General features: G+C 40.6%; 2 protein-coding genes across 2 annotated transcripts; one reads left to right on the forward strand and one right to left on the reverse strand.

Moving 5' to 3' along the window:
• Positions 1 to 8,364: 8,364 nt before the first annotated feature.
• Positions 8,365 to 12,090, reverse strand: LOC126691265 (uncharacterized). The gene is made up of 3 exons (XM_050386324.1): positions 11,230 to 12,090; positions 9,177 to 10,740; positions 8,365 to 9,113 (listed from the first exon to the last, which is right to left on the reverse strand). Exons 1-3 carry the CDS (start codon positions 12,088 to 12,090, stop codon positions 8,365 to 8,367), a joined length of 3,174 nt encoding a protein of 1,057 aa, XP_050242281.1.
• Positions 12,091 to 22,402: 10,312 nt separating this feature from the next.
• Positions 22,403 to 22,813, forward strand: LOC126691266 (ribulose bisphosphate carboxylase large chain-like). Its single transcript, XM_050386325.1, has one exon. It carries the CDS (start codon positions 22,403 to 22,405, stop codon positions 22,811 to 22,813), a length of 411 nt encoding a protein of 136 aa, XP_050242282.1.
• Positions 22,814 to 23,051: the final 238 nt, after the last annotated feature.

The following is a 23,051-nucleotide window of genomic DNA, read 5'->3' on the forward strand; positions in this document are numbered from 1 at the left end:
AAATTACTTATTTCCGCCCACATTTGGGGACCTTGCTATAGTGGAAGGCCCTAGGGCCACAGCCTAAGTGGCCTAAGTCAAGGGCTGGCCTTGTCACCACCCCCCCCCCCCCCCGCCTTCCCTTCCCTTCCCTTTCCTATACTCTTTCCAACTCACAGTGCTCCACCATTAATTTGTCAACACATATAACAAAGCTTTTTTATTTTTTTAAAGCAACCTTACGCACAAAGAAACCATTAGAAATTTAGAATCACAACAAATTATTCCAAACGGGTTTGGCTTACCTCTAATATTTTTTTATAAATAAAAAAATAAAAAAATAAAAACTGGAATCTCCTTTTATTTTAATGAGAAACTGTCACATCACCCACTAACTAAATAAAATGTGAAGATTAAAACTCACTACCACTTGTCATTGTATATTTAAAACAACATAAAAATGTCCAGTTAAAAAAGTACTGGAGGAAAGCCAAACCCATTCCAAACATATGTGCATGTTTGCTCATGGAGATAAGAAAAAAGAAAAGAGACCGGAGAGGAGGTGAAGGCCAAAAGGCGCGCGAAAAAATTAGTAGAGAGGAGGGGAGAGGTAATTAAGATTATTTTTTCATTAAAAACAGAAAATGAGAAAGGAATAGAAAATATATTTTATTGATTTTTTCATTTAATTGTCATTTTTTGAAAAATATTTTATGTAAAAACGTAAAATTCATCATCTAAGTTTAACCAAAATTCATTTCAGTCATTTAATTTTGCTTTCGTTCAATTGAGTCTTTTAATTTCTAAGTTTCAAATTTATTCAATTAAGGCCTCTTTATTAATTTCTATTAAAAAAATCTAGTATTTTTTAATAATTAATTTTATTTTTAAATTCAAAAATTTTTGAAGAAAAAGAAAATAAAATTTGGACAATTAACAATAACATTTAACAAAATTTAATGGACATACCTTAATTGAATGAATTTGAAACTTAAAAAACTTAATTGAATGAAAGTAAAGTTAAATAATTAAAATAAATTTTGGTCAAATTTAGAAGGTGTAATATATATTTTTTTCCTTATTTTTATTTGTAGAATAGTCATGGTATATGTCCTTCTTGTTTGTCAAGTGAATTGGGCATATAATGCATCCTCTCTCACTACCGTTCTTTGACCCAATAATAATAATAATAAATTGCCTTCTTACTCGGCCTCATTTGCTGTGTGTAATTGCTGCCTTTTGGCAGCTCGCTTGATTGTATAATATAGGAAAATGATACTCATTGACATGATCCTTTTATATATATATAAATATAAATATAAAGACACCTAAAACTAAAAATAGCATCATCAAGAATTAATGAAAAGTAAATGTGGTCATAAATAGTTTTTTTTTTTTCTAAAAAAAGAAATAGAAAAAGAGAAAACTGATAAAAGCTATCCCGTGACCTTTTTTTTTTTTTTTTTTTTTTTTGCGAATGAGCTATCCCGTGACCTAAACTCATGGTTTTGTTCATTATTCCAAAAAAAAAAAAAAAACTCATGGTTTTGACGTGTTGGTCAAAAAGCCCATAGGAATAGTAATGGTGGTATTGACAGTTTCCAGAAAACAAAAAATGAAAATGACAGTCTGGCACTGGAAAGGCAAAAAGTAAAAGTAAAAACCAACGTCAAACAGCGGCTTCTGTTCATTAAAACAAAACAATGGGTACTCACTACTCACCTCTTCTTCTGATTCTCTTTAATTTCCAACCACCTATATATAAATAAATAGATCGATGATCACGTCTAAACCAAACTACTAGATATCAAAAATTTCGTTTGCTTTAATTCCCCCGTATATGGCTTCTCTTGTTCTTATTTTATCTGAACTTGTTTGTCCCCACAGCCAAAACACAAAACCAGAGTTATTATTGACAACAACTTCTTCTTCTTTTTCTTGTGTTGGTACTGGTACTGGTACTGGTACAGGAGCTGGCACAGCTTTTCCTGAGAGAAAGCCTTTGAGAAGCGAGACCAACAACAACAACATTCAGTCGGAAGATATGCTGCTAGTCGAAGATCTAGCGGAGCAGAGGATTTGCCTTGAATCAATCTGGCCTTGAAAAGTTTACTCTCTACTGTTCCAGGATCTGCGCCACATTTCATTTGTTTTAAATGCCTAGCTCATGCTTTGAAACCACTTTGCGCTTATGACAATATTCTGTATTTCTGTTAACTTTTCTTTCTTTTTTAATAGGAACTTTTCTTTTTCTTTTTTTGGAGAAACGGAACTTTTCTTTCGTTGTTATGCTCCATTGTGTATTCTGGCTCATATCTCATTGTGTATGAAGTAGTGTATTATCTTCTTCTTCTGTTTTTTTAATCAATTTGAATGTACATATTATAAATATATTTTAATTTAATTTTTTTTAGTTAAATTTGTAAAATATTTTTACCATACCATTCATGTTTTAACAATTATGGTTCTAAATTCATCAAAAAACAATTATGGTTCTAAGAGTCATAGGGGTTTCGTACAACTTTGTCCAATTCCTATGGTCTAACCACCTGAACTAGCCGCTTAAAAAAAAAAAAAAACCCACCTGAACTAGCCTGTGTTTGGATCGATATAATAAATTGAACTCTTCTGTGTCATAGGCTACTAAACTGTACACAGCTTAAAAGGCATATTGATATAATTGAATGTTTAGACATTAAATTGAACTCTACGTAGTCTAAGGAAGCGAGAAATAATCTGAACTTAGGAATTAAGCTTGGTCACCAACAAGATAAGAAGTAGAGACACCAAACAAACAAATAAATTAAATATTCGAATATCTTAATGGTGCAATGATGTAATTGAAAAGAATATTGGCTTATGCAAAATAGCATTTCAACCCAAATATGTCTAACGAATCCAAATTCCAAAATAAAATTTTGGTAAACTGCTTCTCTAAAAATGGATAACACTAGATCAATTTTGTATTATTTTTTCTCTTGGTAAATGAAATGGCTCTCTCTCTCAAAATTTAACAATGGGGCAGCGCGTGGTAGACAAATCTTACAATGGGGCAGCACATGGTAGACAAAGGCACTCGAATTCTTCAATCCCAAAGCCCACTGAATAGATGAACCAACAAGCAAATCCTTGACCTTGTACAGCCATGTCAAAACCCACCAAATTGAGATCCATCACTACATCACCCAAGTCAACCAAAACCTCCTTGTGGGTGTTTTATGATCCCTACCCACCCATGGTCATCGCATTGGTGAATCTTCAATTAAATTGTCCCTCTCTTTTGGTTTTGCTCTCATTTTATATCCTATATATGGTTGTTTCAATGGTGAATGGGGATTGGGAGTGGAACAATATCGATTCTTGGGAAAGAGTGGAGGATATAGAAATTGAGAAAAAAGAAAATGCGTTGAGTGAAAGAATAAAGAATGAATGAAAAAAACTAATATTTTAATGAATTATAGTAGAAAATAAAGAATCAGGTTTTTGAAAAGTGATTAGTTAAAATATGAAATATAAAATTTTATTATATAATATAGAGAACTTTCTAGCACATGTGGCACGTGCAGATTTTTACCGCAATGTGGAAGCAAGTGAATAGCCCAGGTGATGCTTATGGAGGTGTATGGAGGCTGGATTCCTTGTTTTTGCAAATTGGCAAATGACGAGGCCAACATGACGGTGTATGTGTCGAAAGGACAATCTTTAATTTGCGTGAGGAATCTAAAGCGGTGTGTGGATGATTTGCAGGAGCTAGTGGCCGAATGTAGAGGCGCGAGCAAAGTCTAATGAAGGTCAAATTTCAGGGTTTCGCTTGCATGTTGCTGGAGAGAAGGGATGTGTGTTTGGTTTCTTCAATGGAATCCCCTCCATTTCCTTTGTAGTTGTGAATTGAATATTAAATGAATAAAATAAAGTGACTATTGAATAAAGAGATTCAATCAAGAAAATAAGAAAAAACGAAAAATTCAAAAAGAATGGTATGGATTCAAAAAAATTTTGTTAATGAAAACTAAAAAAAAAAATATATCAAAGCCGTTTTGATGATTCAATAATAATATTTGAAAGTTCAAATAGTGTAAAAACACCCTTGAACGTTTAGACCCCCAATTTACAAATTACCAATTCAAGCTTTATATCAAACAATTAGTGTGCAGAACATGAACAAAAGCTTAATACAGAATTGGTAAACAATTTATGTCAATTAAAATCACATCCACAGCAGAAAATAAAAGGCAAAGATAAAGGGAAGAGAGATACAAACACAAGGACAACACACAATGTGTTATCGAAGAGGAAACCGAAACCCTCGGCGTAAAACCTCTCTGCCGCCCTCCAAGCAGTCAATAATCCACTAAAAAATGTAGTTGGGATACATGAACAGTAATAGACCCTCCAATCCTAATCTACCCGATGTACCTAAGCCCTCCAAGCTTCTTGTTCCAACGAGGTTGCGCCGAACCTTTTTCTTTTCTAACTTACCGGATTCCGCTATAATCCATAGCATCCGCCATCCTTGGCATCTTCCAATACTTCCTGATGAAACACAAATCCGTCAGTGAATGAGCAGATGGAATCACTCGTGGGATGTGAAGGTTTGCTCGATGAGGGACACCGGTGTGGCGCCTGCCACAAAGTCTCCGATGCCAAAGTTAGGATCACAGTTAAACACAATAAAGAAATAAAAGATAGTTTCAGAGTATCTTTGCATGTGTCCGCTTCTGTTGGTTGTGTGAGAGTTTTATACCTGAGCCCATAAGGGCTAGCCGTTGAGGCTGTTAATGCTTTCTTTTGTAACGCACCTGGCCAGTAATGAGACTTTTAATAGGCCCTCCAACGGTCTTCTTGGTTGATTTGGTAACTGATTGGATCATTGATTGATCGCATTGAATAACTCTCTGCCTCGTCAGTGATGATGGCTTCCTTCATTGTTTCTGATCACTTCGTCATGGATGATTCTCCCGTCAGTAATGTTATCTTCGTCAGCGGGATGTAGAGTCGTCATTCCCGTCAGTTGCCCCCCAAGTTCTGGGGTCGTCGGTGACCCGTCATGACGATCACAGAAGATGAAAAGTTTTTCTTGTGACTCTTGGGGTTCTGTTCCGCCTTTAATGCTTAGTGGCGGCGCTACACGCAATCATGGCCACGTGGCGCTTGATGGTCTGTGGAATTAATGGCATGACCCTTGGGGTTTCCCGCTGGTTTTTCAATCGTTTTTGGCCCACATTTAAAACTTCTCCTTTTCAACTTTTCGTTTATTTCTCAGAGAGCAAAAGCAAACCAGTTTTTTAGTGATACTCTGAATATTCTGAGGCTTCCTTTCTTCTCCGATTTGCCTTGCGCTGCTTCTGCCGTTCCGCCATTGGAGGTATGTTCTTCTTTCCTTTTTCTTTCTTCTTTTTCTTCTTTTACTGTATAATTTCTGATTTGCTATTCCCTTTTCGCTTCTATTCTGGTGTTGGCTTTTGTTTTTCTTTTGGGGTTTCAGTTTCGTACCTTGTTTTCCTTTTGATTTCTGTATTTTCCATGGTTGATAGCTTAGAGGTTAGGATAGCTTGCCCGTCGATCTCCTTCCTTTTTGCGCGTCTAGGGGGGTCTTTGGGTACTTACCCTTTTTTAGAAAATTTTGTGTACGAAGGCAATAGTCTGAGCGTCGTTTTAAGTGATTTGTTGCCGTTGCTCCGTCAATCGCTAAATTGGTTTGAGGGTTTAGGAGGGAGAAGATTAATGTCTGAGGTTAGGTCTAGTGACCTCGAGACTGGGCTATCGTCCAGTGGTGGCCCGGCTGAAGGAGATACCGCTGTCTCTGGTTCTCGAGAGGTTAGGGCTTTTTATGCCCTTAGGGAGATTTGTGGTCTGGATGACGAGACTGTGAATAGATTTAAGGATAGGTTTCAATTTCCGTCTAGGGTTCGTGTTCGTCGTCCTAGGGAAGAAGATAGGGCTTGTCACTTCTTTCCAGGCGAAATATGTTTTTATGAGTCAGCCTTCACCTGTGGGCTTAGGTTCCCCGTCCACCCGTTCCTGATGGAACTTTTAGATCATTTTGGTATAGCCCCTGGACAGCTCATGCCAAACTCGTGGAGGATCGTCATTAACTGTATGCAAATATGGTTGGCCTCCAACAGGGATATGATCAGGATAGGTGAGCTCACCTACCTGTATCGTTTGAAAGAGTCTAAAGAGTGGGGGTATTACGAATTAGTCCCTTGGGAGAGAAAGATTAGGATCGTCAAGGGATTGCCCTCGTCATTCAGGTATTGGAAGTCGCGCTTTTTCTTTGTGTCTGGGGACGACTTCGAGACCCAATCTAGCAGTGATTGGGGTGATATCCCGAGGTTGCTCCGTCGGTGGGGAACCCCGACCTTAGGTGCGTCAGTATTTCTCCCCGTTGTTTCAATCTTGCCAATTTTGAAGTTCTGGTCTTGCTGACTTCTTTGTTTCTTTGTTTGGTATAGTTAAGAGACGGCCTGGGCTGAAGAGACGATATAAGGAACGCATAGAGACCGCCATCGGGTACGCTGAGACGATTGAGAGCTGGGACGAGCTGGTTGACCCTCGATCTCTTGCGTTTTACAACCTTGGTCCTGACCCATCTCCTTTCGTTCTTCGTCAGCTTGGCATTGAAGGCAAAAAGAGTAAGTTTTAACTTCGTCAATGCTGATTCCCCTTATGTATAACTTCGTCAATGCTGATTCCCCTTATATATACTTAAGCAATTTTTTGACATACTTTCTTCTTGCAGAGATGACGACAAAGTTCAACAAGGACATGTATGCAAAGATGAGGTCAAAGAAGGACGAACCCCTGTCCAATTTGGGAAAGAAGACTGTGCGAGTCACCGGGAAGGGTCCTGCTTCCATCCCGCTCAACATCGTTCCTTCAATAGCTTCTGAGACGACGAGGACTGCCTCCCCGGCCGTTTCAATAGAAGAGATTCCTACTCCCGGCTCCAAAAGGCCGCGTGTATCTGGCAAAGGGAAGGAGAAGACGGGTACTCGTTCATCCACAATATGGGATGACGAGTCTCTGGCCGTAGAAAGAGCTCACGAGGTCGTTACTTCATCGGACTTGAAGGCTCTTTCTGACCTATCCTTAAACGATGTGGCCTCTCGTCACGTCCACAAACTTGTCCAGGTGCGGGGTTCTTCTCTCTTTATCATCATTTTTTTTTTTTTTTTTTTTTTTTTTTTTTTTTTTTTTTTTTTTTTTTTTTATAGACGACTTCATAATTCCCTCCAGGTGCTGGGAGAGAGTATCCATATCACTGCTGAGTATCTCACTCAAGGGGCCAAGGTGGCATCTTTGGCAACTCGGATGGAGGCTCTGGAGAAGGAGAACTCTGACCTGAAGACGAACCTGATCACTTCCATGGACGAGGCAACAACGTTGAAGGAGAAGGTCAAGGTGTTGGAGGACGACCTCAGAGTTGAGCGCGGGTTGACTCTTGAGAAGGACGAGCAGCTTCTGGCAGCCAAGGAGAAACTGGTGACCATCGCTGCTCGGTCTGTGGAGGCTTTCCAGACCACTGACGAGTACAACACCGTGCTCTTCAGTTGGTATTTTAAAGGTTTTGAGCTTCTCCGGAGGTACATGATCAAGCATCCTTCTGGAGTCAACCTGGAGAGCCTGGATTTGGAGGAAGTGGACAAGGAGATGGCTCTGGAGGAGGCGGCTTCGTCTTCTGCTCTTGGTGATGATGCTCCCGAGGATGCTCACGAGCCTGTTGCTGACGTGCCGGCCAGTGAAGGCATTTTCTTCTGGCTGGTTTGCATCCGTCCGTACTTTTTGTGCTTTGTTAATTAGTTGTTGATTTAATGCACTGTGCTCTTCCGTGAACTGACTTCTGTCGTTTGACTTACGTCCGTCCAGGCGGACTCTTGTCACTTGGTCTTTTAACCTCATTATTAGGGTCGTCAGTAACTTACATCCGTCAAGGCGGAATCTTATTACTTAGTCTTTTAACCAAAGTATTATGGTCGTCGGTAACTTACATCCGTCAAGGCGGACTCTTGTTACTTAGTCTTTTTAACCATAGTATTATGGTCGTCAGTAACTTACATCCGTCAAGGCGGAATCTTGTTACTTAGTTTTCAACCATAGTATTATGGTCGTCAGTAACTTACATCCGTCAAGGCGGAATCTTGTTACTTAGTTTTCAACCATAGTATTATGGTCGTCGGTAACTTACATCCGTCAAGGCGGAATCTTGTTACTTAGTCTTTTTAACCATAGTATTATGGTCGTCAGTAACTTACATCCGTCAAGGCGGAATCTTGTTACTTAATGATTTATAGGCCTCATGGTCGACCTGTACTGCCTGCGCACAAACATTGAATGAATAATACTTTTATTAACTTCAGTAATGAGTGCATTCATGTGTTACATTTACTCATGGTATTTCTTTAAATGCTCAATGTTCCAAGGACGAGGGAGCTTTCGTCTGTCCATAGTTTCCAGATGGTAACTCCCTTGCCTAGAGTAATGAACGACGCGATATGGCCCTTCCCATGTAGGGCCCAGCTTCCCTTGAGTATGGTCTTTAGTAGCTATAGTGACTTTGCGAAGGACGAGGTCCCCTATGGCCAGACGCCTGAGTTTGACCCTCTTATTGTAATACTCGGCCATTTTCTTTTGATACTTTGTCATTCTACTGGACGCGTTGTCTCTTATTTCATCCAAGCAATCCAGGTTGAACCGCAGCCCCTCGTCATTGAGTCCCTCTCTGAAAGCTCCTCGCCTGATGCTTGTTACTCCAACTTCTACTGGGATCACTGCTTCTGAGCCGTAGGTAAGCCTGAAGGGCGTCTCTCTTGTCGGGGTTCTGGCTGTAGTCCTGTATGCCCACAAGACACTAGGCAGTTCTTCTGGCCAGGCACCTTTTGCTTCGTCCAGCTTGGTTTTGATTATCTTAAGCAACGTCCTGTTTGTTACTTCCGTCTGTCCATTTGCCTGGGGGTGTCCCGGGGATGAGAACTGATTCTTGATCCCGAGGTTTGAGCAGAACTCTCTGAAGCCTTGGCTATCGAACTGCTTCCCATTATCAGATATGATCGTCAAAGGGATCCCGAACCTGCAGATAATGTTTTTCCACACGAAGCTCCGGATCCGAGCCTCAGTGATGGTTGCTAGGGCCTCTGCTTCAACCCATTTTATGAAATAGTCAATAGCAACTAGAAGGAATTTTACCTGACCTTTACCTTGGGGCAGAGGACCGACGATGTCGATTCCCCATTGCGCGAATGGCCATGGGGAGGATATGGTCGTCATCTTCTCTGCTGGAAGCCGTTGTACATTCCCGTACCGCTGGCATCTGTTGCATCTTCTAACGAGGTTAGCAGCATCCCCCTGCATGGTTGGCCAAAAGTACCCCGCTCTTATCACCTTGTTTACTAGGGATCTGGGGCCGGCATGGTCGCCACAAACTCCTCCGTGTACTTCTTCTAGGATGTATTTGGCCTCGTCCTCGCCGACGCACTTCAAGTAGGGCATAGAGAAGCCTCTCTTGTACAAGACGTCATTTAGGATCGTGAACCTAGCCGCTCTCTTTCTGACCTTTCTGGCTTCGTCAGTATTCTGAGGTAAGTGTCCGTCTCGGAGGAAGGATATTAAGGGCGTCATCCAGGTGTTTGTTCCCTGGGTGGTGAGCACTGCTACCTCTTCAATACTTGGGCATTTCTGAATTTCTATTGCCACGTCTGTGCTTGTCATTCCTGCTTCTGACGACGCTAGTTTCGACACTTCGTCAGCTTCAATATTCTGGTTTCTTGGTATCTGGACGAAATCCACTGTGTCGAACTCCTGAGTTAATTGCCTCGTCAGTTTAAGGTATTTCTGCATCCTTTCCTCCTTTGCCTCGTACTCTCCACTGATCTGTCCGATTACCAGCTTTGAATCACTCTGGACCAGCAAATTTTTGGCACCAAGAGCTTTTCCAAGCCTCAAGCCCGTCAATATTCCTTCATATTCGGCTTCATTATTGGTGGCTGGGAATTCCAGTTGAACTCCATACTTCATCACTTCTCCGTCGGGGGTAGTTATGACGACCCCTACTCCCCCCCTCTTTTGGGCCGACGAACCATCTGTCTGTATTGTCCATTTATCAACTTCGTCTGTAGTTCCTTCTTCGTCTAGAAGAGTGAATTCGGCGATGAAGTCAGCCAGAGCTTGTGCCTTGATGGCTACTCTTGGATGGTACTCGATGTCAAATTGGCTGAGTTCGATTGCCCATTGGACCATTCTCCCTGCTGCTTCTGGTCTGTTCATTGATTTCTTAATTGGCTGATCCGTCATCACAAGGATAGGATTTGACTGGAAATACGGCCTGAGCTTGCGCGAGGCTACTATAAGCGCGAACGCAATCTTTTCAATCCTTGGGTATCTGAACTCAGCTCCTTGAAAGGCCTGACTGACATAGTACACCGGGAGTTGCTTTTTGCCCTCTTCTCTAATCAAGGCTGCGCTGACTGCCGAGGCTGACACCGCCAGGTACAAGTATAGGTTCTCCCCTCCTTTGGACGGGCTCAGGAGAGGTGGACTGCTCAGGTATCGCTTCAGCTCTTGGAACGCTGCTTCGCATTCGTCGGTCCAAACGAAAGCTTGCTTGAGGGTTTTGAAAAAGGGCAGGCATTTGTCTGTGGCCCTAGAGACGAACCTATTTAGAGCTGCTATCCTTCCTGTATGTTTTTGTACCTCCTTGACGATCTTGGGTGGGGCCATGTCAATGATAGCTTGTACTTTTTCTGGATTGGCTTCTATTCCTCTCTGGGACACCATGAATCCCAAGAATTTTCCCGAGGCTACCCCAAAAACACATTTGTTTGGATTCAACTTCATCTGGTGTTTTCTCAGGGTTGCGAAAGTCTCCTCTAGGTCGTTCAGATGTGCAAGCTCTTCCTTACTCTTGACGAGCATATCGTCTACGTATACCTCCATGTTTCTGCCAATTTGTTGGTTGAACATTTTGTTTACCATCCTCTGATATGTAGCTCCAGCATTTTTCAACCCAAAAGGCATCACCTTGTAGCAATAAAGTCCCTGGCTGGTGATGAAGGCGGTCTTCTCCTGGTCTTCTTCAGCCATCTTTATCTGGTTGTACCCTGAGAAGGCGTCCATGAACGTCAACAACTTGTGTCTAGCGGTAGAGTCCACGAGCTGGTCTATCCTTGGTAGAGGGAAGCTGTCCTTTGGGCATGCTTTATTCAGGTCAGTGAAGTCTACACACATTCTCCACTTTCCATTTGGTTTCTTTACCAGGACGACGTTGGCGAGCCATTCTGGGTAGTATACCTCCCGGATGAACCCAGCCGTCAATAGTTTGGTTACCTCTTCTGCTACTGCCTGATCTCGCTCTGGAGCGAAAGTTCTTCGTCGTTGCTGAACGGGCTTCCTATTGGCGTCCACATTCAGTCTATGCTGGATGATCTCTGGAGATATGCCTGGCATGTCCTCGTGACTCCATGCAAAGACACCAAGATTCCCTTTAAGGAACTTTATGAGTTTCGCTCTCATCTCAGGGCTTAGCGTCGTCCCTATCCTGGTTGTCCTGTCCGCATTTCCTTCTACCAACTCCACTGCTTCCAGGATCTCCATTCCGTCTTCCTCTTTTTCTTCTATCGTCCACGTGTGGTTCTCCTTTCTTGCCAGTACGGCCTGGTAGCACTCCCTTGCCAGGACCTGATCTCCCTTCACTTCACCTACACCATCGTCTGTTGGGAATTTCACCTTCAAACAGTATGTGGACGTTGCTGCCTTCCATTTGTTTAGGGTAGGCCTCCCAATGATGACATTGTAGGACGAGGGGCAATCTACAACCAGGAAATCTACTTGTTTGGTCAACTGCAACAGATAGGTCCCTGCTGTCACCGTCAGAGTCACTATACCCCTGGGGTAGACCCTGTCTCCACTGAAACTGACAAGCGGAGAGTCAAAAGGACGGAGCCTTTTTGGATCTAACTTCAACTGCTGGAAGGCTGGGAGGTAGATGATATCCGCCGAGCTTCCATTATCAACAAGGATCCTTCTGGTATTGAACCCTTCTATATTCAGCACTATGACCAGGGGATCGTTGTGAGGCTGTTTCACTCCCCTGGCGTCTCCTTCATTAAAGGACATATCTTGGTATGTTCATTGGTACTTGGACGGAGGAATGGCGTGGACGCTGTTTACCTGTCTGTGATATGCTTTTCTAAGCGATCTGAATGACCCTCCTGCGAATGGTCCTCCCGTGATCGTGTTTATCTCCCCGATCACTTTGCGTGGAGGTTGGGATGTATGGTCGTCATCCCGAGTGAAGGATTCCTTTTGGGTCCTGTTGTCGTCTCTGAACTTGCTATATTCTCCTTTCTTTACATATTTCTGCAACTTTCCTTTCCGTATTAACTCCTCTATTTGTTCCTTCAGGTCTCTGCAATCTTCTGTGTTGTGGCCGTGGTCTCTGTGGAACCGGCAATACTTGTTCTTGTCACGTACGTTGGGGGACGAGTGTAATGGCCTGGGCCATTTGAGATAATGCTCGTCCTTGATCTGCGTGAAAATCTTGTCAACAGGCATAACCAAAGGAGTAAATTTTACCTGACGAGATTTTTTTCATCTCTCCTTCTATTCCCGTCACTGTTCCGACGTTCTGGTCTGTCTCTCTTTTGCCCTCTACGGTCGTCTTCCCTCTTGGACTTATCTCCTAGCCTCTCGGTATCTTTTATGGCAGCTAGAGCGTCTTCCGCGTTCATGTATTTTTGGGCCTTCAGGAGCATCTCAGCCATTGTCTTCGGGGGGTTTTTGGCAAGAGAGGCTACAAGGTCTCTGGATTTCAACCCTGCCTTGAAGGTCGTCAGTTGCACTTTGTCATCAGCTTCGTCCACCTCCAGTGTTTCCCGGGTGAATCGCTTGACATATGACCTCAGAGTCTCCTTCTCTCCCTGTCTTATGGTGAGTAAGTAATCTACTGGTCTCCTTGGGCGTTGTCCCCCTATGAAGTGACGCAGGAAAGCACTACTTAGCTGATCGAAGTTGTCTATGGACGAGTTTGGCAACTTAGTAAACCACTCTCTTGCAGCTCCTTTGAGAGTCGTAGGGAAGGAACGGCATAATATCTCGTCAGGTGGTTGTTGAAGGCCCAGAGTCGTCTTAAAGGTATTAAGATGATCCTGAGGGTCCTTGAGTCCGTCGAATGGTTCTAATTGAGGCAGGCGAAACTTTGTCGGCACGGGGCAATCAAGTACTGCTGCAGTGAAGGGCGAATCTGTAGCCCTTACCATCTTGTCTACACTCTGGTCTGTCTTTTCCTTGATAGCGCTCCTTAGTTCGTCCATCTCTTTCCTCATTTCCCGAAGAAGATCTGAGTTCTGTTCGTCCGGAGTAGTTGGTCTCCGGGGGGTTTCCCTCTGTTGGCTATCCCCCTCTCCCTCCGTGTTACCCTTGGACCGGTTTTCTTCCTGTTGAGCTTGTTGAACCTGCTGGAGCCACAGCTTCATTTCCTGGTTCTGCCTGGTGAGTTCCTCAATGGTGGCTGCCAGGGCTTGAACTTGCTGGGCCAAGGCTGTTGAATCTGGGTTGGATTCCATCTGGATATGGTGAATTGATGGAAACTACGTTTTCGAATGTAAATCTGAAAACTCGTTCCCACAGACGGCGCCAAACTGATGGAACACAAATCCGTCAGTGAATGAGCAGATGGAATCACTCGTGGGATGTGAAGGTTTGCTCGACGAGGGACACCGGTGTGGCGCCTGCCACAAAGTCTCCGATGCCAAAGTTAGGATCACAGTTAAACACAATAAAGAAATAAAAGATAGTTTCAGAGTATCTTTGCATGTGTCCGCTTCTGTTGGTTGTGTGAGAGTTTTATACCTGAGCCCATAAGAGCTAGCCGTTGAGGCTGTTAATGCTTTCTTTTGTAACGCACCTGGCCAGTAATGAGACTTTTAATAGGCCCTCCAACGGTCTTCTTGGTTGATTTGGTAACTGATCGGATCATTGATTGATCGCATTGAATAACTCTCTGCCTCGTCAGTGATGATGGCTTCCTTCGTTGTTTCTGATCACTTCGTCATGGATGATTCTCCCGTCAGTAATGTTATCTTCGTCAGCGGGATGTAGAGTCGTCATTCCCGTCACTTCCCAAAGCTCCAAAAACACTCAACACTCTAAATGGGTGTGGGTAGTGTTTGGATAGAAATCTCCTCTCAATAGGAATGACAATGAGAGAGGGAATGAGAAGAGACTACAAAGATTTTTCTCTAAGAATGAGTAGCTCTCTCTAATTGGGTGGGTGTTTTAAAGAAACCTCTCTTAGGGTTTTTCTTTCTGAATAGCCACACATATTTTGTGGGAATGAAGGGTATTTATACTGGTGTGAGAATAGAATGCGAAGAGTCAGTTTTTCCAAAACAGGGCTGGCTAGCAACTTGACCTCGCGACTTGACTGAGTCGCGAGTTCAAGCCGCGAGCTAACTGAATGGCCAGTCTGGATTTTTGTCCTGTAGTGCTCCAGCTAGCATGACTGTTCAGCTCCCCTGCATGCTTTGTGCGTGTGCAACTTTTGGTGGCTTGCAAGCCACGAGCCTCCCGCGAGTCCAGTCGCGAGTCCCTGCTAAACTGCACAGTCTTGAGCATTTCTTCACACTCTCTTACACACTACCCTTACATGATTCCCACCTAAATACAGGGTTTCTAAGTACTGTATTACAAGCAAATTTGTCACGGAATAAAGCCAACACATGGTTGATTAAATTCAACCTTACAATATTATTACTTCAATTCCGAGTTCTTATTTCTTTCAACTGTATAGATCTTAGCGATGGAATAATTAAGTCATAATTTATTGGTTGATTGTATCATTAACTATTTACTTATTTTGGTGTGAGGAACTTCTCAGGAATCCACTAATTTCTGCTGCTTCCGTTATTGCCGTCAGGCTTGCTTCTATTGGACCTAAGGTTGGTCAAGGTGTGGCTACGAGCCAAGCTGTAGAAGGGATCGCGAGACAGCCCGAGGCAGAGGGAAAAATATGAGGTACTTTATTGCTTAGTTTGGCTTTTATGAAAGTTTTAACAATTTATGGACTGGTTGTAGTGTTAGCACTTTTATTTGCGAATCCCTTTGTTTAATTGAAAAAAAAATACGTATTTTTTATTAGTTTATTTCCTTGGACTTATTGCTTTTTTTGAATTTGATTAGGATTTCACTCCTCCAATTATTTGGTGGGACACTAACCCATGGGAAGGACTGATTAGAGAATGGGAAATCAGCATAATGCCACGTTGAACGTTGGGCCGCTTATTGAAGATCAAAGTACATCGAACCCATATAAAGTTTTACTATGAGCAGATTGTATCCATTGGGCAAATATGGGTTTGATCAAGATTTGTTTCTCGGGAGTACCAAAAGCAAGCATGACATCATTATAAACATAAAGTCCCAAAGTATGGAATCCCAAAAAAAGGCTGGCCCAACTTAAATGGGATATGATAGCTTCCTTATGGTCCAACATTCTTGCCAATACATTATCCTCATTTTATTTTGGATTGTAATCTCTAATAAAAAATATAGCTCCATGAGCAAAAGCTCCTGTCATGATCCATCCTGCAATGTATTGGTGATGCGTATATAACGCAGCTTAAGTAGTAAAGTCTTATGCTATGAACGCATAAGCAGGTAAAGAGTACATATGTTGAGCTACCAAGGAAGTAATAACCCCTAAAGAGGCTAGAGCAAGGCCTAATTGAAAATGAATCGAATTATTGATTGTGTCATAAAGACCTTTATGTCCACGCCCTAATCGCCCCCCCTCCGCGGTTGTGCCATTCGTCGAATACATTTCTCGGAGATGGAAGTGGAGTGATTTCAAGAGAGATAACCGGCGTAGAAGCCCCTAAGAAACCTGATGAGGGGATTCTTGGGAACTCCTCCTCAACAAAAATCTTTAGAGAGAGAAAAAGGGGGTTTGTTTTTCTCTCGTTCACATTGATATCCCGAGTTCAGTTCAAGCTGTTGCAAAAGAATTCGTGAAGGGGTGGAACAAGTTTACCTTTTAGAGAAAGGGGAAATGGCTTTTTTTTATCTGAGTAAGACTCTCCCTTTACCACTTACAACATAGGGGGTTATGAGTGGCAATAAGGGTGACTTATCTGTCAACTTTTCCATTATCACCCCCAAAAAACCAAACTCTGCCTTACGTAAAATTGCTAGAGTACACTTAACCTCTAGATTTGAAATCACTACTTATATACTTGGTATTGGCCATAATTTATAATAACATTCTGTAATCTTAGTAAGAGGGGGAAGGGTTAAGGATTTACCTGGTGTGAGATATCACATTGTTCGAGGAACCCTAGATGCTGTCGAAGTAAAGGATCGTCAACAAGGGCGTTCTAGTGCGTTGTAGATTCTTATCCAAGACTTGTATCATTTGATGATGCCATATGAATCACTAGAAAACGTGTGCAGTGTATGGCTAACTCAATAACGAAAGTTTCAGAAGGGAATAGGAGCAGGCTACCATGAGACAAAAGATCCTCTTTTTCCAAGGGTTTCATAATTGGACATTGAACCCATTTCATATGATGGGGGTTGCCGATGTATTGGCGGTTGCCGATATATTGAGCACTGCCTTTCTATGCGCTATTCATGGTGCTACCGTAGAAAATACTTTATTTGAAGATGGTGATGGTGCAAATACATTCAGCTTGAGTTGGGTTAAGCTGGAGTATGGTAGGGGCAGAGGGAATTTTCGGTGGAGCGATGAAATGCGTAGAGATCGGAAAGAACACCAACGGTGAAAGCACTTTGCTGGGCCAACACGGACACTAAGAGACGAAAGCCAGGGGAGTGAATGGGATTAGATACCCTAGTAGTCCTAGCCGTAAATGATGGTCTTATGCCTATTGGTGTTCCAAAAGTACCTTTTCGAAGTCCTGGAGAGGAAGATGCATCGTGGGTTGACATATAGTGCGACTTGTCAGATATATTGGGTCACATGGAATTTCCCCATTCTCTCTCCTAATCGAGATATCCCCTCTTTTGCCCAAAAAAGATTGATTGAATTATCAAAAGTTTGGAGCGTGAAATACAATTTAATCCTATTTATTTTTTGTAGCGGTATCAAATTAATATTATCAATTAGAATAATTTATGGTTGGCTTGACTGGTCCAAAAAAATGAAGTATCCAGACTCCGTTTAGAAAAAACCCAATTGGTAATATATCTAAGATTACTACTTTTATAATATTCTATTTATAAACAAGAGCGATCTCAAATTGTTTAATCAATCGAGTAATATAATGAATACATTGAATATTTAGTGGAAGACATGAAATAAATGAAATTGAAAAATAAAAAAAAGCCATAGCAAAAAGACATGGTATTGGGACATTTGCCCTATATGTGCAAATAAAAATCGGGCCTATCTTTACTTGGATTTACTTGCTCCTTAAATAGATTAAGATATATTCCTACTTAGAAGAGAAAGAAAGAAAAGAAGGAAGGGAAAAAAGTCTAATTTAACTAAATTGTGTACGGAGATTAGGACTAGTTCCAGTATTGACCTCATGAAGGAAACTAATTCACCAAGGTTCGGAAGATGGTCAGTGGGGAATAGAGGGGATATAGAAAAAGAAAGGCAAGATTCTCCACCGAAGCCAACAAAAAAAAAAAAGACCCATTAATAAGTCTATCGTGTCGGGAAATACGCTTATTCGGTAAGGGAATGGGCTTTAATTGTGTAAGAAAGAGAAGTGAAAATAAAAAGAAGGACCAATGATGATTCTGTACTAAAGAAGGAGGAGGAGGAGTAGGAGCAAGCTTTAATTAAAGTAGAAGCGTATTACGAAGAAATTCTGAGTTCATGCCACGACAATCTATATGGAAGGGCAGTTTTGTTGATGCATTCCTGTTGAGAATGAAGAAGAAGAGAGATCTTCTTTTGAACAGGAAAATTTGGTCACATAGATCTTCTATTTTTCCGGAATTCGTTAATTGCTCTATACGAATTTACAATGGAAAAACTCCTGTTTGTTGTAAGATCATTGAAGGTGGTTGAAGTAGTTGAATAGGAGGATCACTATGACTATAGCCCTTGGGAAATTTACCAAAGACGAAAATTATTTATTTGATATTATGGATAACTAGTTATGGAGGGACTGTTTCGTTTTTGTAGGTTGGTCCGGTCTATTGCTCTTTCCTTGTGCTTATTTCGCGTTAGGAGGTTGGTCTGGAATCAATTGTAATGGAATGATGAATCTATTTCTTTGTCTCTTTGCCAATAAATAAAATTTTCGTAGAGAATAACAGGATATATTAAATTACAATGACCCCTTTGATGAAGTTTTGAATAATCAGGAATCTCACATTGTTTTTTTTTTTTTTTTTTTACCAAAGATATCTGAACTAAAGAATTTTTGTCTTACTTGATCATTATTTCTTGACAAACTAGAAATAGATCTTCCTTCAACAGAAAGAGAATGAACGCTAATTTTATCTTGATCCTTTTAAAGCGAAAAAGAGGCTACACTAGAGCGGCATGAACCTCTTGATACTATCCATAAATGACTTGTTTTTGGTAAGAGATGTACATTGCTGTATGTGAATTCCGATGCATGGTTTACATCGGTACTCCAGTGCATTTCTCCTGTAGTTTTGAATTTCGGGGTTTGTTTGAAATAGTCAATAGATTGATTTCTAATAATGAAGTTAATTTTTTATTTGTTACTTTGTGTGCTCTTTTATTATTTTCTGGTGCAATTGCCAAATCCGCCCAATTTCCCCTTCATGTATGGTTACCCGATGCTATGGAAGGACCTACTCATATGCAGTCGGAACTATCTATGGGGTATTAGGCATCAAAATTTGGATATTTGTAGATGAGAAAGCCTAAGCCTTTATTTGACTTGTCTTTTCAGGGTTTGTAATTCTTGTAAGAGCATAAATCTTTACTAAATGTGACATTGGACATAATTTTTTGAACATCATAAATTTAGGATCTAGTAGAAATGAATTATACATTAACATTAGACACCAGATGAATCAATGATTTACCAGAATTTTCTAATCAATCTGCTTCTAGATCGATTCATGCTAGAGGGTCAAGATGCTTTGATTTCTTACATTTTTTGTAAACACGATCAATATATTATGTATCATCCACGATAATAAATATAATTCGCCTTGATAAATATAAATAAATAGTATAATTTCTATGATTAATACTACTTATTCAACAAATTCAATTGATTGATACGAGTTGATTTTATGTTACAATAAATTGAGGAAACAATAGCTGGTCCTCTGGTCCTTTATAGAGAAGAAATAGTATTATAGATCATAGATATTTGTAATCAGTCATTTATCACTTCACTCAGGGTAGGGGAACAATAGGATTTCATTGCCATAAATATGGATTATTGAAAAGAATAAAACATGTATTTGGATTTTTTCCTTCAACCCCGTAAAATTGTATTAAGGATTGCCTCACGAAATAGCAATAGAACTTTTCCAGCCATTTGTAATTTGTAGTCTAATTAGACAACATCGTGCTTCAAACATGGGAGTTGCAGATACTTTGTTTGTATGTTTGTATATAGACTCATGAAATTCTCTAAGTGCTCCAGCAATCAATTTAATATGATATAATTGAATAGATAATCGACTTTTACTTATATATTATATTATTTTTACTTATTATTCTTTTATAAAGTTATAAAGTCTTTTATAAAGTTATAAAGAAAGTACAAGAAGAAATTCTTTCTTTTCTATAACTCCTACCCCTATCAATAATGTAATAGATTATTGTCCCATTATTTTGCAGAGACAAGCGAGAGACGTAACGTAAGGATTGGATAAAATGAAAAAGATTGTGACATTTCATTTTTTACAGCATTTTGAAATCAATCGTTTTTTATATATCAGAATAGACGATTCCATCCTTTAGAGTCGAAAAGAATAGTCACAAGAGGTTTTTCAAACAAGAATCTTTCTTTACCTTTTATTTCTTTAAATATTTCTAACTTCCAATTTTCTTGATTGCCATCTAGATAAGAGGTTTCATAAATGGGTCTATTTTTATAGCGTGTCTCTTTAAAGTGGAATTCATCCTTTGTTTTTTCCTTTCCATTCATTTGGATCTCTTTCGTTTCAAATAAATCCAAGGATCTAGAAATTCATTTCGGACAAGTAAACCTTCTCAAACTGTTTCTTTTTAAGAACCAAAAATATTTGTGCTAAAATAATGAATGCTAAGAAAAACAAAAGGCCTTGGACACGTAATGGATCTTGAAGTACTATTTTCGCATCCCCCTGACCAAATCCACCTACATTAGGATTACTCGTTAATGGTTGATCAAGTTGGACGGATTCTCTTTCTGAAACAAGAAGTTCAGGTCCAGGGGGGATAATATCCACCACTTAACGCCCACTCGATGCATCCACTATGGTTATATTGTATCCTCCTTTTCCTTTTCATATGATTTTGTTTACTATACCCGTTGTTGTAGCATTATAAACATTATTGTTACTCTTGCTACCGTCAAGATAAATCTGACCCCTTCCCCTGTTCCTGCCTATGTATATGAGATATTTTAAGAAGTGAACATCTTTCTTAGTAGCAGGGTCCGAAGAAAGAATAGGAAAGGTGATTTTGCTATATTTCTAACCAGGAACAGGACCTATCACAAGAATATTTTTTTTAGTCAGGTGATAGTTCTGAAAAGACAGATTGCCTATCTTTTCTTTAATCTCGGACGAAATACAATTGGGGGGGGGGGGGGGGGCTAGTTCAAACCCTTCAGGTAAAATAAGAACAGCCCCCACATTCAAAGCCCCCTTTTTACCATTAGCAAGAACTTGTTTTCATTGCATATCATAAGAAATTCAAACAACCGCTTCAAATACAGTATTAGGAAGTATCGCCTGTGGAACCTCAATATCCACGGGTTTATTAGCTAAATGGCAATTGGCACATACAATACGGCCGGTCGCTTCGTGTGGACTTTCATAACCCTGATGTGCAAAAATGGGATAGGCATTTGAAATGGGCACCCAGTTATTATATATATCATGAGCGATACAAAAATGGATTAAGTAATCTCTTCCTTTATCCAAGAAAAAAAGGGTATTTCTAGTTTGCATGGTCCAATCATTGGTATCGAGGGGCAGAGGCCTTTGGTTTTTTCATGTTGTCAAAGAGTTAAACAATGGCTTTTCATGTTGTCAAAGAGTTGAACAATGAAAATGGATGGCAAGTGCCTGATCGTGGTGTAGCGGTTTTTTTTTTTTTTTTTTTTTTTTTCCAGACCACCATTGACAACCTTAGCTTGTGTGACTTCCACTCCAAAAATGAGAGTCAAGTTGTGGGGAATTAACTTTCTCATCATCTTTGGTAAAATTAAGCCCACCGCGGAGACATTCATAAACTGCTTTACTGTAATTCTTAACGGATAATCCCAATTTAGGTTTAATAGTACATCCTAATAAGGGGCGGCCATACTTGTTTAATTTATCCCTCCCAACTTGGATGCCATGAGGTAGACCTTGGAAAGTTTTAGAATAAGAAGTAGGGATTCACAAATCCTCCAAACGTAGAGCGTGCAGGGATTTGAATCCAAATACATTACCCACAATGGAAGTAAACACGTTAGTAACAGAACCTTCTTCAAAGAAGTCTAAGGGGTAAGCTACATAAGCAATAAATTGATTTTCTTCTCCAGCAACCGGCTCAATGTGGTAGCATCGTCCTTTGTAACGATCAAGACTGGTAAGCTCATTAGTCCACACAGTTGTCCATGTCTCAGTGGAAGATTTAGCTACTACCACGACCCTTGCTTCCTCGGTGGAACTCCAAGTTATGGAGTTACTTAGAAGGCTGCCAAGATATCAGTATCTTTGGTTTGATAGTCAGGAGTATAATAAGTCAATTTATAATCTTTAACACCAGCTTTGAATCCAACACTTGCTTTAGTCTCTGTTTGTGGTGACATAAGTCCTTCCCTACAACTCATGAATTAAGAATTTTCGCAACAACAAGGTCTACTCAACATGAATTAGGAGTTAATGAAACCTTTCAAGGAATCCTTTCAAAAAATCATCAACTAATTAGAATGCTTTGTTATTAGACCTTGATATTTGATTCGCCAAATACACCATCATTGTATACTCTTTCATATGTATGGCGTAATCCAATCCTTATTTTCTCAAGTTTCTAATCTCTTACTTGGGGAGCGGGGGTAAGAGATTAGAAACTTGAGAAAACAAGGATTGGGTTGCGCCATACATATGAAAAAGTATACAAAAATTGTGTATTTGGCGAATCAAATATCATGGTCTAATAATGAACCATTGTAATTAGTTGGTGATTTTTTGAAACGATTCCTTGAAAGGTTTCATTAACTCCTAATTCATGTCGAGTAGACCTTGTTGTTGCGAAAATTCTTAATTCATGAGTTGTAGGGAGGGACTTATGTCACCACAAACAGAGACTAAAGCAAGTGTTGGATTCAAAGCTGGTGTTAAAGATTATAAATTGACTTATTATACTCCTGACTATCAAACCAAAGATACTGATATCTTGGCAGCCTTTCGAGTAACTCCTCAACCTGGAGTTCCGCCTGAGGAAGTAGGGGCCGCGGTAGCTGCTGAATCTTCCACTGGGACATGGACAACTGTGTGGACTGACGGGCTTACCAGTCTAGATCGTTACAAAGGACGATGCTACCATATCGAGCCAGTTGTTGGAGAAGAAAATCAATTTATTGCTTATGTAGCTTACCCCTTAGACCAGTTAACCTTTCGAACTGCTACTAAATCCATGAGCAAGCAAGAGACAACTTGGCAAACTGAAACATCTTAGTAGCCAGAGGAAAATAAAGCAAAAGCGATTCTCGTAGTAGCGGCGAGGGAAATGGGAGTAGCCTAAACCATGAAAACGGGGTTGTAGGAAAGCAATACAAGTGTCGGCTGCTAGCCGAAGTGGTGAAGTGTTGCACCCTAGATGGCGAGAGTCCAATAGCCGAAAGCATCACTAGCTTACACTTTGAGCAGAGTAGCATGGGGCACGTGGAATCCCATGTGAATCAGCAAGGACCACC

Source organism: Quercus robur, chromosome 7 (assembly GCF_932294415.1).
Source record: "Quercus robur chromosome 7, dhQueRobu3.1, whole genome shotgun sequence".
Lineage (NCBI taxonomy): Eukaryota > Viridiplantae > Streptophyta > Magnoliopsida > Fagales > Fagaceae > Quercus > Quercus robur.